Source organism: Apodemus sylvaticus, chromosome X, assembly GCF_947179515.1.
Source record: "Apodemus sylvaticus chromosome X, mApoSyl1.1, whole genome shotgun sequence".
NCBI classification, from domain to species: Eukaryota; Metazoa; Chordata; class Mammalia; order Rodentia; family Muridae; genus Apodemus; species Apodemus sylvaticus.
The window spans coordinates 63644295-63656410 of record NC_067495.1 but is presented as its reverse complement, the minus strand read 5'-3'; the positions used below and the strand labels follow the sequence as shown (position 1 = coordinate 63656410).

Here is a 12116-nt window from a genome sequence, read left to right as displayed (position 1 = left end):
GCCAGAGAGATAGCTTAGAGGTTAAGAGCACTGGCTGCTCTTCCACAGGTGCAGAGGACCCAGGTTCAAATCCTAGCAACCACATGGCATCACAGCTGTCTGTAACTCTAGCTCTCAGGGGTCCTATACCATCACATAGATGTGCACACAGGCAAAAATGCATCAATGCACATGGAATAAAAATAAAAAATTGGAATTTACAAATATTGAAGATCCTCTCACTGGTCCAGTCACTGACTGGGGTAGTTCACTCCAGCAATTCCCCTAACCAGACTTACTCATTTTTAAAGTCCAGGTGTTTGAGTATTTGTTTCAAAACAGCAAGCACAATAATTTCCACTTAATAATTGGTGACATGATCTGGGAAAATACTTCTCATTGGTAAAGCAAAAGAGTGATTGCAATGTGTTCTTAATTTTTTTCTAACTTCTTAAAGTATCTTTTTAAAAATTAAAACTTTAGCTGGGTGGTGGTGGTGCACGTCTGTAATCTCAGCACTCTGGGAGGCAGAGGCAAGCGGATTTCTGAGTTTGCAGCCAGCCTGGTCTACAGAGTGAGCTCCAGAACAGCCAGAGAAACCCTGTCTCGAAAAAAAACCCAAATCTAAAAAACCAAAAATAAATAAATAAATAAATAAATAAATAAATAAATAAAATAAAATAAAATAAAAGAAAGAAAGAAAGAAAAAAGAAAGAAAAATTAAAACTTTATTATAAAAAAACTTACAAATAAAAAATTACATACTGAAGCTAATGACTCAATCTTCAAGTTTGGTTTTTCACATTGTTATAGTATTTGTGTTTGTGTTCTCAGCATACTTAACAAAAGCAACAGAAAGTATAAGAAATTAATCTACTCAACTAAAGTAATTAAAGTTTATTTTGAGACAGGTTCTCATGTAGCCCTGGACTGGAACTCACTATGAGCAGGCTGGCTTTTAACTTAAGGACCCACAGGCTTTTAACTTAAAGATTCACAGGCCTCTTTTGCCTCTGGGGTGCTGGGATTAAAGGCATGAGCCAGCATTTTAAGAAAAGGAAAAAACCGGTTGTGGCGGTGCATGCCTTTAATTCCAGCACTCTGGAGATGGAGGTAGACAGAATCTCTGGTCTGTAGAGTGAGTTCCAGGACAGCTACACAGAGAAACCTTGTCTCTAAAGACCAACTAACCAACCAAACCATATCAAACCAAACCAAACCCAACCCAAGGGAAAGGAAAGGGAAAAGGAAAGGAAAGGGAAAGGAAAGGAAAGGAAAGGAAAGGAAAGGAAAGGAAAGGAAAGGAAAGGAAAGGAAAGGAAAGGAAAGGAAAGGAAAAAGGAAGTAATTAGCATAATTAGCATAATTAGCATGACAAGGAAGGGGTAATGAGAAACAGTCACACAGAAACACAAAGATTTCCAGGCAGAAGATTTTATTCAACTTTTGGCAAGCAACAAACTCCCCTAGTTGGCAAGTAGATGACTTTAGATTGTTTTGGGGGTGATTTTCACTTTGAACAAGGATTTCCAATTTTCAAAACAGCCAGGCTCAAATTAAGAATTTTCCATTCATTTTAGCAGTTTGGCACATATTTGCTTTCAGGCTGGTATGTAGAGATGGTTTTTTTCCCACTAGGACTTCATTTATGCATGAAAGCATAAGGATAGGGGATAGTGACACGTTTCTGATCCTTGCTTGTTTAATCAGTTGGGTTTGCGGCATCGTCTGTGAAAGAAAGGTTTTCAATTATTCTCTATTGTTCAGTAATGCCTCCCTGGTGCACATCTTTAGAAAAGGGGCCTTCCAGGGAGTACCAAGTCTTGCCGATTCTCTCTCTCTGTTTTTTTTTGGGGTGGTGGTGGTGGTGGTGGTGGTGGTGGTGGTTTGTTTTGTTTTTCGAGACAAGGTTTTTCTGTGTAACAGCCCTGGCTGTCTTGGAACCTGCTTTGTAGAGCAGGCTGGCCTTGAACTCAGAGTTCTGCCTGCCTCTGCCTCCTGAGCACTAGGATAAAAGGTGTGCTGCCACCATCCAGCTGATTGTTTACAGGCCAAACATTAGTATTTCAGCTGTATTCAATGCCTAAGTTAAAATGCAATATGGGGCTAGTTAAGTTGCATGCTGTCAAACCTGAGTGTGCATGCACATAAGAGCACACCCCAATACATGAGATATCGTCTAGTTCTTTTTTTTTTTTTTTTTTTTTTACAGAATTGTTTATTGTATGTATGTGAGTAACTGTAGCTGTCTTCAGACACACCAGAAGAGGGCATCAGATCCCATTACAGATGGTTGTGAGCCACTATGTGGTTGCTGGGATTTGAACTCAGGACCTCTGGAAGAGCAGTCAGTGCTCTCAACTGCTGAACCATCTCTCCAGCCCAGCTATAGTTCTGATGCTGTGAAAGACTGAAGGCACTACAGCAACTAAAAAATCCTTTTCCTTTGTGTGAAATGTGACTTTACTTTTTAAGAGAAACTTATGGTAAAGAAATGCCTTTGCTTTGATAACTAAACATCAGTTCTACCTAATGCCAAGCATAGCCAATAACTATTTGCCTCACTTCTTCCCAGGAAAATGTTCATGGTGTTTTATTATTAATATTTTAAAACTTATATGTTAAAATAATAAGTCATGTGGGTACACATGACTCTATATCTGCCCAGCTCTTGTGCTGTTTAAGGTTTATTGTAAATGATAAAGGTTGTGTGTCTTTTATCCACAAACTAAAGGCTCAAAGGTAGGGTTAAAACCCCCTCAATTGGGATTAAAATTTTCTACAAGTGCTAGTGCCTACAGCAGTGAGGAGTTGGGTCTCCTGGAGCCGAAATTACAGGTGATTGGGAGCAGCATGAGACAGGTGCTGGGGACCAAACTTGGGTCCTCCTCTGTAAGAGCACTATGAGCTCTTAACTACTGAGCCATCTCTCCAGTCACATGGTTTTAGTTCTTTACATGAGACACTGTTTTTTCCCAAAGGTGTGTGTTGGTCAGTGGGTCGATTCTGTATTCTCAGAGCTCAAGTGTTCTGGAAAATCAGAGCCTAAGAGCCCAGAAGCAGACTGGCTGGGGAACTGGCTGCTCAGCTCTTTCCTAGCTTCTACTCCTTCACTATGCATTACCTTTGTGATTGGACTTTCAGGGATTCTGACTCCAGGGGTAGCAGTGCAGCTCAGTGTGGTCTGAACATCAGGACCCTATAAATTTGTACTGCTTCAGGTCCTGCCAGTTCCTTCCAGATCTCATTTTCTTTTTCTTGATAACTACTACTCCCAATCTGGTTCCTACAGGCGAAAACCTCATCTATTCCCCTGGGATCTTGGCTGAGCAGCTGGCTGGGCTCCTCCTTGGCCAGATTGCAGAGCCTTGAACTTGGTGTATTAACAAAGGAGAGAGGAGAAGTGCTAAGTGGGAAAGGAGCTATATCACCAGGGACAGTCCTTGAGCTGGAGTCCTCCCTTGTGGCAAAAGTACAGTGCAATCCATGGGAACAATGACCATTTGTGTCTCTTCCTTACCTTGATGTTCTTTGACTGCCTAGACCATCTTTGGAATGGAACAGGGTGCCTTCTGTCTTCTGGATACTGGGATTACATCATGCTCTGCTTTTGTGCTTTTGTAGTACTAAGGACTCTAACCAAGGGCTTCCTTCATGCAAGGCAAATACTATACCTAGTGAGCTACACCCTGAGTATCCTTGACTGTCTTTATTATTATTATTAGTTATTTATTTGGTAGGGTCTCACTATTTAGCCCTAACTTGCCTAGAACCTGCTGTCTAGACCATGCTGGCCTTGAACTCAAAGAGACTTGTCAGTTGCTTCTCTGAGTGCTGGAGTGCTAGGCTTAAAGGTGTGCACCCTAAAGAGTTACACTGCCTTTAAATTCCCTGTATGTATGCCAGGCTGCAAGGCTGCAATGTGTGACTTCAATAACAATCCAAAGGGCAAGAAAGATACCTGATTCTGCTATTCCCAGGTCTTGGTCAGCTTGTGAGTTCAGATCACTGAGCGCCTCCCTAGAATATATAGTGTAATCAATTGTCAATGGGATAAATCCAACAACTTAAAGAGACATGAAAGTCATTTATGCATTCACACACATGAAAATATGACCCATTTATATTTGAACTAAGACAGGCTATCTACCCCTACCTTCTTTGAAACAGGCTCTTACTATATAGTCCTAATCAGCCTAGAAGCCTGTGTAGATCAGGCTCTACATAGCTCTCAAAAAGATATCTGAATGTGGTGATGTACATCCACAGTCCCAATGCTGGTGAGGTAGAGGCAGGACTGATGGGGAGCTCAAAGCCAGCCTCTATCCCACTAGCACTCTGGGAGGCAGAGGCAAATAGAAGCTACTAAGCAGAGCAGGTTGACCTAGAACTCCTGCTTCTGCCTCCCAAGTGCTAGAATGAAAGGTGTGCACTATCTCACCTGACTATTTTTCCATTTTAAAGGAAAAAGACAGACATCAAATGTGAACCTCCACTAGTACATGATAAATGACAGTACTGAAAGGACAGAGCACAAAGTTCTTCTCTAGGACATGCTTGTACTCAAGAGAAGCTGCATTAATGGAAATAAACTTAGGGTCTCTTTTATTCTTTGAACTCTCTGACTTTCTACAAAAATGAGAGCCATGCCCACAAAAGCAAAATCCTAACTAACCTCATACCAAAAACATCTGTGAGAAAAGGTACACATAAAACAGAGTAGACAAAAACAATGTAGCTCATAAAGGAGCAGCAGCATGTTGCAACTGGTGTGTGAAGCTAAAGACCAGATCACTACATTACTACATCACTACAGACTTCATCATCTTCCTACATTTCTTTTCAACTGATACCAAGGATAAGACTAAGCACAGTTAATGGAGAGCCAACTCCTATTGTATTTCTCCTCCCTGGATGTCCCACCACCCAAGGACACTTAAGAATACATACATATACTTGGAGGGGTTTGCTTTAATGTTGCCAATGATGACTCTCACATTATCGTCAATGTCACTGTCACTGTGACTACTCTCATCATCTTCAGTACATCCCTATGGAGTGATAAAGACAGAGGAAAGTCAAATTTGAAGTAGATAATTTTTGTCTGTCAAAGGAGGTCTTGTGTCTTAATGTTAACCCTAGAGTTGATAGTCTAATGAGAATAAAGTTGGGACAAAGCTTAGTAAACAGCTGTACCTTATAACTACTGCTTCTCTCCCACATCAAGATCATTAGTGTAGATACCTTGATAAGTTTTGAGAAAATGGGCCTTGGATACACTGTCCTTGTAATGATAGATTGCTCATATTAATAAAAGTCCCAGACATCCTGAAGAAGTTTGAGTTGGTTCCAGAATGTTTTAGTGGCTTTGGTCGCTGACTAAAATCATCAATCTGCTTTTATTACTGTGCATATTTATTTTCTTTCTTTCAAAACCCCAAAAGGAAATCTGGATGTGGTGAAGCACATCTGCAGTCCCAGCACTGGTGAGGTACAGGCAGGACTGAGGGCTTAAGGCCCAGTTTTTAATCCCACCAGCCCTCAGGAGGCAGAGGCAGCAACTGGATCTCTGTGAGTTTGAGGCCAGCCTAGTCTACAGTGAGTTGCATAGTGAGTCCTCATCTCAGAAATAAATAAGGAAAGAAGTGGTGGTGGGGGGGGTTGGGGAGGATTATATCTGTCCAGGTCTCATTCACCTTAGCTCCCCAGGATTAGTGTCCCAGCTTTAGGTAGGGTAGGTAAATAGCAGCTACTTGGAAAGAATCTTTACTTTGGAAGTGATTCCTCAATTTTCGTATATTCTACGTTCACAAATTCACCTACTTATACTTAAATCAATAGTTTAAGTTTAATTGCATTTTGATCATTTCAGAAATGCACAGAGAGATGAGCAATTTGTCACCTTGTTTCAGTTCTCAAACTTTAACCACACATCCTTTGCCTTGTTCATGTAATGTTACAATTTTCACATTTACATCCCTTCAGCTGGCAACCTCCACCCCAAGACATAGTGCTAAAATTCTATGTAGTGTGTCTTAGCACACAAGGATGTGTTAATGCTGTGTCTTGTTCAAATTTTAGAGTGTGGTATATATATATATATATATATGTGTGTGTGTGTGTGTGTGTGTGTGTGTGTGGGTATGAGGGGGGGAGAGAGAGAGAGAGAGAGAGAGAGAGAGAGAGAGAGAGAGAGAGAGAGAGAGAGAGAGAGTCATGTGGAGGTTGAAGGCAACTTTCAAGAGTTGGCTCTCAGCTTCTACCTTCTTTGGGACAGGTAGTTCCCAGGCTAGCTGGCCTACAAGCTTCCAGATCATTCTGTCTCTGCCTCTCACCATCATAGAAATGCTGGGATCACAGATTCAAGGTACCAATCTGGCTTTTAAAAAAACTTTTTATGGAATAAAACATCTTTTCACAGACCAACACCTTAGAAAATAACAAAAATACACAGTGCTCCAGGAGCTGAACGACACACAGTAAGGCAGGACTGTGCTTCAATAATTCAGCCAAGAATAAACTTGCTATGTGTGCAGTCACACTTTCGTTTATTCATGTTGTGTACTACCAAGGAAAATTCTTGGGGTATATAATTAAAAAGTATGTATAACAATTCTTATGTGTATAACTGTTTTCATGCTAAATGCATATATGTATGCATATATACACATATATGAATACTTATGCTTAGTAGGGAGCTGTCTTGCTGTACTTTTAAAGCATTTATTCTAATTCAGTTCCTCTGAACCATTACTATAACAAATGTTGTTTTCACAGGACAGACCTTCAAACTTTTAGATTTATTTTTAATTGTGTGTGTGCATGCATGTGTGTACAGTTATGTGCATGTGAGTGCAGGTGCCCACAGAGACCAAAGGCACTGGCTACTCCTGGAGCTGGAGTTAGTCAAACTTTGGTCCTCTGGAAGACTCATGGCATCCTTAACCACTGGGCAATCTCTCTAGCCCAAGCCTTCTCACTATTATATTAGCCTGAAATCCTCTCCAGGGTGGGTCACACCATCACAAGTCCTTTATATGACTTGATTTATAGTCCCTTCACCGTTCTAGTTCTTTAAACACATTATCAGTTTGTTTGGATTTTAAAACATTCTTCTCGCATAAATAACATTTTAACTGCATTTCCCCTCCCCTCACTCCTCCTAGTCCCCCCTCCTTCGCCCCATGACCCTCCCCACCCCCAAATTTGTTTGAAAATTTTAAAGTGAGACTTTCTAATGAACGCAATACGGGTGGACAGCTAGCTCAGCACTTAACAGTTCTCATGGCTATTCCAAAGGCCTGAGCTCAATTTCCAGCACCCGCATGGGACAGCTAGCTCATAAACTCTTGCAACTCATAACTCCAGGGGATCTTACTTCTGGCCCCAGAAGGCACTATCCACTCCTGGATACACATAATCACAAATGAAAATAAATCTTAAAAAATAAATAAAATCTTTTAAAATTACATGTACTGATTTATTCTCTGTGTCTTTGTGTATATTTCGGTATTCATGTGGAGTTCAGAAAACAACTTAAAGATGTTCTTTGTAAGTTCTATATCAGTATAAGGAGGTGTGTCTAATTTAATAAGACCAAAAAAAGAATCTTGTCAGTTGTGAATGGGCTCAATTTTAAGATATAAAATTTAATACAAGTATACATATCTCTCTATATGTATATCTATATATACATATATATTCTGTAAGAACCTATCTGTCTATGTATGTATGTATGTATGTATGTATGTATGTATGTGTGTATGTATCTATCTATCGATCGATCTATCTATGTTCTTTTTTTTTTTTTTTTTTTTTTGGATTTGTTTTTTTTTTTTTTGAGACAGGGTTTCTCAGTATAGCCCTGGGTGTCCTGGAACTCACTCTTCTGACCAGGCTGGCCTCGAACTCAGAAATCTGCCTACCTCGCCTCCCAGAGTGCTGGGATTATATCTATGTTCTTTTAAAGGTTCCAAGAAGGGTTTATCCAAGGAAAACAATTGACCATTGGTTAAATATATCCTTAGTATGGTTCAGTTTTCAGTGGATATCATTATTCTAATACCATATCTATTGCATCATGTTTAGAGCTCATCCACCCTTGACATTTGTGTTTTTAGGGTCCCATCATGATGTATTTCTGTCTTTCTTGGACCACTTACAGCTCCGCAAGGGTCGTTATCATCAGTACTGCTGACTTTGTCCTCTTGAAGAATATCTTGCAGGCGAAGAAATTCAGCGTGGCTAGAGAAAAGTGTCATAATAATAAATATACTAGAGTTTTGTCTCAACACCAGACTTCATGTAATTCAGAAACCCACATACAAATCTGTTACTTAAAGTAAAATCAAGGTCTAAAAACCAAATAAATGATTGAATAACTATGATTTACTTCAGAAAAATGCCTTGAACAGAATATAAAAGCTGAAGGGTGTTACCCAGAGCAGCTCTTTCATTGTATACATTAAAGAACCGAAATAGTGAGATACATCTGTTTTTGTTGTTGCTGTTGTTTGGATTTGTTTTTTTTTTTTTTTTTTTCCGAGACAGGGTTTCTCTGTGTAGCCCTGGCTGTCCTGGAACTCACTCTGTAGACCAGAATGGCCTTGAACTCAGAAATCCGCCTGCCTCTGCCTCCCAAGTGTTGGGATTACAGGCGTGTGCCACCACCGCCCGGCAGGTACATCTGTTTTTTGACTATACTTTGTTCTAGTTTAATTGCCCTAAACATTGTTGCACTTATTTTGTTCCCTAAACACTTTTCTTTAAAAACTTCAGTTTTGAAATTCTATCCAGTTTGTTCTTGTTTTTGGTTCAGGTCACAATCACTTGCCTAATTTTGATTCCCAATATTCCTAACAGAAACATTTGTCAGTGGTCACTAAATGATTTAACTATATTGAGATTTTGACCCTAGACTATTCACAGTGGAGAATGTATGCTTTTCAAAGCAGTCTATACCAAGATTCTACAAGGAGGTGTGCCTGTGCTTATGCTCCCACTGTCTGTTTTCATGAAATAAATAGGCTACATTTTCTCCTAGAGTTTCTGGGAATTCAGTTATCAGTTCTCAGGGACACTGTGCCTCATTCACTAGCCTTAGCAACTAGAATGGACCTGGCCTTGGGAACATCCCCCATGAAAACTGAGTACAAAAGATAAACTGCTATCTACCATGTTCATAACAAGGGCTTCAGAACACTGTGGGAAATAAAAATCCAAAGAAAACTTTTTAGCCTTATTGCAGTAACACATTTTTTTTTTTTTTAAAGTCACAGCAAGTTACCAGTTTCAATCCATGAGAAGACCAAAGGCTCTTTTCTTTTGGGGGAAAATGTGTGCTAGATTCTCAACTAGTGCTGTAGGATGTCTCCTGGAAGTACCCATTTCTGTGCTGTGCATCCAATCCCACAGCAAGGTCATGCAGGGTACATTTCTTGTTCACTTGGGTGGAAATCAGCTGCTGACACAAAGGTGACCACTGTTTTTGTGTTTTTTGTTTTTTTGAGACAGGGTTTCTCTGTGAAGCTCCAGCTGTCCTAGAACCCACTCTGTAGACCAGGCTGGCCTTGAACTCAGAAACCCACCTGCCTCTGCCTCCCAAGTCCTGGGATTACAGGTGTGTGCCACCACCGCCCAGCAGACGATTGTTCATGTGAATAAAGTATTTTCCACAACTTACCCCAATGGCTCATCCTCCTGCTTATTGCTGTCATCATCTGTAATCATGGAAAATGTGAAAATGCAGATATGAAGTAAAGGGCGGTAGAAAGGAAAAGTTGGGTTAGAAAGCCCCTTGGGCTTAAACTGTTGGGGGGCAGGAGCCCCTACATGCTCAATGATATTGTAGAAGCTAAATACAACAGAGATTTTGGTTTACAACGTATGGAACAGTTGGAGATTGGACTCTTTAAACTAAGAAAATAAAAGGAAAAAAATTTAAAAGTTGTCTTTTACTACCTTTTTAGTGTTTTAAGTGTTGTATTTACACATACCAAGAAAAGTAGTATTTTTGTTTATGTGAGTAAACTTGGGGAAAAAAATCCCTTCATCCCTAAATTCATTTCAGCATATTTAGCACTTTTTCAAACATGTTAGATTCTTGAGACGGGTGAAGAAAAATGAGCTTAAAATGGGGATGCATAACAAAAGGGTACCTGAGCTCTCCGCAGGCCTAGCCCACTCCAGCCAGAGAAGCTTCTGTGCTAATGGGAGAGAGCCCGGGCGGCTGCAGCTCATTCATTTTTGTTTAAAAAAAAAAACTAGACCTAGACTGTCAAAGCATAAATAAAAACCAAAACGACAACAACAACAGAACCAAAAAATATCAAGGAGGGGGTGGGATGGACTCCAAGGTGCAATACTTGCCCAGAGCAGAGGAAGACCTATGCTTGATTCCCAGAACTGTGAAAGAAACAAGAGAGAATAAAAAGGCAAACTGAGGATTAAAACATACATAGACTCAAATGCAAATAAAACTTGAATTTACCATGTTAGAAGCCAAAGCACTTTAAAACTATCGTCACAGATATTATTCCATGTTTTAGGAGGTACAGCAGTAAGAATGTACAGATTTTAGGGGCTGTTATGAGGGAAGGTTAAGCAACTTTATTGGGTTTTTTGTTTGTTTTGAGGTAGGGTCTCATGGCATATAGCTGGCCTGGCGTCTTCTATGTAGAACAGGCTAGCCTCAGACTCAGAAAGATCTGCCTACCTGTGCCTTCCAAGGGGCTAGCATTAAAGGCATAGGCTACCACATCTAGCTCGCTTTCTGTTTCTTGTTTTGTTTCTTAAATGCAGGGTTTCTTCGTGTAGTCCTGGCTCTCCTGGAACTCACTAAGTAGACCAGGATGGCCTTGAATTTAGCAATCCATTGGCCTCTGCCTCCTGAGTACTGAGATTAAGAGCATGCACCACCATTGCCAAGTTTCCCTCTTACTTTCTTAAGGAGAAAAAAATGAATCCAAAGTATATGTTAGATGTCTTAGTTTATAGGGTTTTGGTGCTGTTCTTGAGTAGGTCCTTCAATTTGACCCACATTCGAGGAGAACGCAGAAAGCGGACGGTAACTGCTGGCTCACATTGGAACAATCTAATCTATAAGGACAATCCTTTCCAACAGTCCCCCACCTGTAGGCCCGCACGGTTTCCTAAGTAATACTGATTTAGTTCATTCGTAAACGTTTGTGTTTTTCAACATTCTGGTTTCCTTCAGTTAAAGGGAATCTCTGGTTTAGTTTGACAGCTTTGGAGAAAACTAAGGATCCTACGATGATATTACTTAGATAGCAAGGGACAGGTGGCATGAGAAATGAAAAACCTGGACAAACAGGAGATGGTTTCCCCTTTGCTCCTGGGGAATTTGAAAGAAATAGTGCCCCTGGACCCATGCCCACAGGAGTCACTTTCCTCTTTTCGGGAACTATAAAAAAGTAAGTAAGTTTTTACCTTTGAAAAGCCAGCGTTCTTCGTCTTCGAATTCCGGTAAGTCCGCTGCACTGCATTCTGCTTCGGAGGTCTTAGGGCTTGGCTTTTCAGACATAGCTCCGGGATTCAGCTCCTGTTGGGGAGGCCTGTTGGTGGAGCTGATACCCAAGTCTAGGTGGGTGCTGTGAATAAAGGACTGAGGGTTTGAGCCAGAGCTTCAAGTTTTCATCACAGCCCATGGGGTGTTTTTGTGATGGGGTGGGGTCAAGGTGCAGGGGCGGAGTTTGGAGAGTCCGGGGTGTTGGGAATGGGTAGAACCAGAGAATGACACACCTCTGTAGGATCCCAAAAGTATCTTCCATGGAGCTCTTAGAAAACACTGACCTCTACGTTTTCCTTCAGCGAGGGTAGAAGTATTAAGGAAAGCTCTGTGATCTAGTGAGTACTGGGACGAGGGGGTCCTGTGTACTTCCTTTTACTGGATCAGGTCCCAGATCCTCCAACAGTGGAGTGTGCCCTTCCCAATCTGCCCTTCCAGTTTTCCGCACTTTTATAGAACAGGAGGCTGGGTGGGATCAGCTGGCAGTGGCGTAGGAAGGGTACAGCAGTTGGGAACCAGTAGGTGGGAGGTAAGGTCTGGAGGTGAGGAAACGGGCTAGGAGCAGGCGGGAGTTCTGCGGACGTGTAGTATAAGAGAAGTTCATTGTACC

General features: G+C 41.0%; 1 protein-coding gene across 1 annotated transcript; it reads right to left on the bottom strand.

Moving 5' to 3' along the window:
- Nucleotides 1–1681: 1681 nt before the first annotated feature.
- LOC127674517 (testis-specific protein TSX-like) lies at nucleotides 1682–11533 on the bottom strand. Its single transcript, XM_052170263.1, has 7 exons — nucleotides 11428–11533; nucleotides 10348–10383; nucleotides 9662–9698; nucleotides 8142–8223; nucleotides 4930–5030; nucleotides 3941–3999; nucleotides 1682–1707 (listed from the first exon to the last, which is right to left on the bottom strand). The coding sequence occupies exons 1-7, from the start codon at nucleotides 11519–11521 to the stop codon at nucleotides 1682–1684; spliced, it is 435 nt and encodes a 144-aa protein (XP_052026223.1). The 5' UTR covers nucleotides 11522–11533.
- Nucleotides 11534–12116: the final 583 nt, after the last annotated feature.